Here is a 3,683-nt window from a genome sequence, read left to right as displayed (position 1 = left end):
ACAAAAAATGGGACAAGAATGCAAACATCCAGACAGATGATACAAAAAAGGGACAGGAAAAAACAAGGACAGGTCATTCTGAGTTTTCTTTCCTCAGTTGAGTTCCAGATTATCTTTGCAATTTCGGCTGGTTATACTCGAGATTACTCCAATCTGGCCAGCCCCAAGGAAATACGCATATACACATTTATACACACACACTTATGACAGTATTGTACAATGAGAATGAGTGCTCAACAGCACATTTGGTAGATAAATGTTCTTAATTTGTAGTTTAACAATGGTAAATTCGTAAGTGGATCATTTGAAAATTGTGGAAGTTTGTCCACATGAAACCATTGGTAACATTGTTAATGCATAAATAAAGAATATTTACATTTATTTTGTTTGAGTCAGTCTCTTGCTATTCTGGAGTTTTGCCGATATGTTCATAGCGTCATCAGGCATGTCACAACTTGTCTGGAGACTGTGGACAAAAATCCATAGTTGCAAAAGACTAATTCAACCAAAATACCAAACAATATTAATCTCTGCTATGGGATTAACTACTCTTTCTTCACTCAACTCTATATCATAATCATCATTCAACATCTACTTTTTTCCATGCTTGCATGGCTTAGAAAGAGTTTATTGAGGCAAATTTTATTATAGCTGGATGCTCTTCCTGTTGCTGACCCTCACCTATTTCCAGGCAAGGTAATATGTCCCATGGCCAGGTATGTTTGCCATGGCAGACTGGAGATGAACAACCTTAACTGCATGACAGTGACTCTCATTTATAACCATCATATGATGGCAAGTCTAGGGTACACATAAGTGCATACATACACACACACACACACACACACACTTATACATAATATTTGTACACCAAGCATACACACACACACACACACATGAAGTTATTAATCCAAAATTGTTATGTTTCAGTTCTGTCATGAAACTGATGAAAGATGATACAATATTGTTTTTGTTTGGAGATCATGGCATGACTGACACGGGCGACCATGGCGGTGACAGTAAAGATGAAATAGAGTCTGGTTTATTTATATACAGTCCATCACGTTTAAGATATCCACCATCAAAGGTGAGCCACGATTTATACATTGATTTTACTTTACATTAAGACTTTATAATTTTTTTGTTTTTGGCTAGGATGTAAATATTTGTAGACTTAACTAACACATACTTTGCTTTCTTTACTTCTAATTCTGCACAGGTGCAGGAGTGGCTGTGTGGTAAGTAGCTTGCTTACTAACCACATGGTTCTGGGTTCAGTTTCACTGCATGGAACCTTGAGCATGTGTCTTCTGCTATAGCGTCGGGCCAACCAAAGCCTTGTGAGTGGATTTGGTATATGGAAACTGAAAGAAGCCCATCGTATGTATGTGTTTGTTGGTGTGACTGTTTGTCCCCACGCCATTGCTTGACAACCGATGTTGGTGTGTTTATGTCTCCGTAACTTAGCGGCTTGACAGCAGAGACTGATAGAATAAGTACTAGGCTTACAAAGAATAAGTTCTGGCTTCAATTTGTTTGATTAAAGGTGGTGCTCCAGCATGGCCGCAGTCAAACGACTGAAACAAATAAAAGAATACAAACTCATTAACTGCATTTGCCTTTTTGTAAGCTTCTTTGAGCCCTACAAAATAACCAATCTGGACAGTGTCTTTTCTGTCAACCTCAGACAATTAGATTCTAAGTTCTTGTGTACATTAAACCTAGTGGTTAGGACATTCATCTCATGATTGCAAGGTGATGAGTTCAATTCCTGGCGATGTGTTGTGTCCTTGAGCAAAATACTTTATTTCACATTGCTCCTGTTCACTCAGCTGGAAAAAATGAATTGAACCTGTAATTAAAGAAGGGCCAGCCTTATATTCTGTGTTATGCTGAATCTCTCTGAGAACTATGTTAAGGGTACACTTGTCTGTGGAGAGCTTAACCACTTGCACATTAATTTCACATGCTGGCTGTTCTGGTGATCAGATCAGCTGTAACTGTCATCGTTGTAACTGATGGAGTGCCACATTAAACTCATCAATCTTTCCTCTTCAGAAGAGAAATTTTTACACCCTTCATATTACTGGACCTTTTACTCACCTCCTTCACCGCTGACAGATTGTCTCCCTATTCCCTCGTAAAATGATTTTGATGGAAACAAAATTTTTGCCCATGACATTGATAAATCATTTGTATATCTCTTGATCTGCGGTTCTCAAGCATGTGGCCCTCAAGCATCCTTCCGGCAGTCCTCAATGGTCTTCTCTCTATAAATATAATAAATTTAAGGTGGTGAGCTGGCAGAAACATTAGCACACCGGGTGAAATGCTCAGCAGTATTTCATCTGCTGTTATGTTCTGAGTTCAATTTCTGCTGAGGATGAGTTAGCCTTTCATCCTTTCGGGGTTGATTAAATAAGTACCAGTTATGCACTGGGGTTGATGTAATCGACTTAATCCCTTTATCTGATGTTGTTTGTCCTCTCTATGTTTAGCAATATGTGGGCAATAAAGAAATAAATATAAATTTTTTTTAGTTGACTTGTGCTTTAGTTTTTCTGGTGCAGCCTCTAAAAAATCCAGGTTTTGGATCTGGTCCAGATATTAAAAAGGTTGGGACCCACTGACCTAGATAGAGAATCTTTACTTTAGGGACACAAATTTTTCAACCCTTAAATCTGAAGTATTTGTATTGAACTACTTGATTCTAACATGTTTCAGAAGATCTTTCTGATGTTCATTTTATCAACTCTGCTATATCCACCCTTTTAATCCCCTACCAACCCTACGTGTTGTTACTTTTCATCTCCTAAACCAATGCAAATCTATTACTCTTTACTCTTCATTAACCTTCTGTACTCAATCATTATTCACTATCAGCTTAGACACTTCCCATGAGGAATGGATCACTTCTATATCTTTCTTTTTACATCTTTTACTTGTTTCGGTCATTTGACTGTGGTCATGCTGGGGTACTGCTTCGAAGAGTTTTAGTTGAACAAATCAACCCCAAGACTTATTTTTTTAAGGCCTAGTACTTATTCTATTCCTCGTCAATGGTGGTGGGGGACAAACACAGACACACACACTCACACACATATATACATATATATGATGGGCTTCATTCAGTTTTCCTCTTCCAGATTGACTCGCAAGGCTTTGGTTGGCTCAAAGCTATAGTAGAAGATACTTGCCTGAGGTGCCATGCAGTAGGACTGAATCCGGAACCATGTGGTTGAGAAGCAAGCTTCTTACCACGCAGCCCTGCCTGCACCTTATAATATATATATATATTTTTAAACACATCAGAGATATGTCCATAATAGGACATCTAACCCGCTAGAAGAAGCAGTCAAAACTCCAAACTACAATTAGGGATAATTTCGAAAGGGAATGAAAAATAAAAACATTTACCATCTATTTTCCGAACCAATGGTTTCAAGCTATTTTTAGCACGTGAAAAGACATTTGAGCGAGTTTGTTGCCAATACCGCTGGACTGGCTTCTGTGCAGGTGGCACGTAAAATAAACCATTTTGAGCGTGGCTGTTGCCAGTACCTCCTTACTGGCCTTCGTGCCGGTGGCACGTAAAAGCACCCACTACACTCTGGGAGTGGTTGGCTTTAGGAAGGGCATCCAGCTGTAGAAACTCTGCCAAATCAGATTGGAACCTAGTGTAG

General features: G+C 38.8%; 1 protein-coding gene across 2 annotated transcripts in view; it reads left to right on the top strand.

The window, feature by feature from the left end:
• LOC106877410 (GPI ethanolamine phosphate transferase 3) overlaps positions 1-3,683 on the top strand; it is a 21,264-nt gene that overhangs the window by 2,975 nt on the left and 14,606 nt on the right. For both annotated transcript variants that reach the window (XM_052972145.1, XM_014926304.2), the window contains exon 2: positions 931-1,087. In XM_052972145.1, coding sequence (XP_052828105.1) covers positions 931-1,087 — 157 coding nt within the window. The remainder of the gene's footprint in view (positions 1-930; positions 1,088-3,683) is intronic.

This window comes from Octopus bimaculoides, chromosome 12, assembly GCF_001194135.2.
Source record: "Octopus bimaculoides isolate UCB-OBI-ISO-001 chromosome 12, ASM119413v2, whole genome shotgun sequence".
Classification (NCBI taxonomy): domain Eukaryota; kingdom Metazoa; phylum Mollusca; class Cephalopoda; order Octopoda; family Octopodidae; genus Octopus; species Octopus bimaculoides.
Note: the sequence above shows the minus strand (reverse complement) of the source record. Positions and strands in the feature narration are given on the sequence as shown.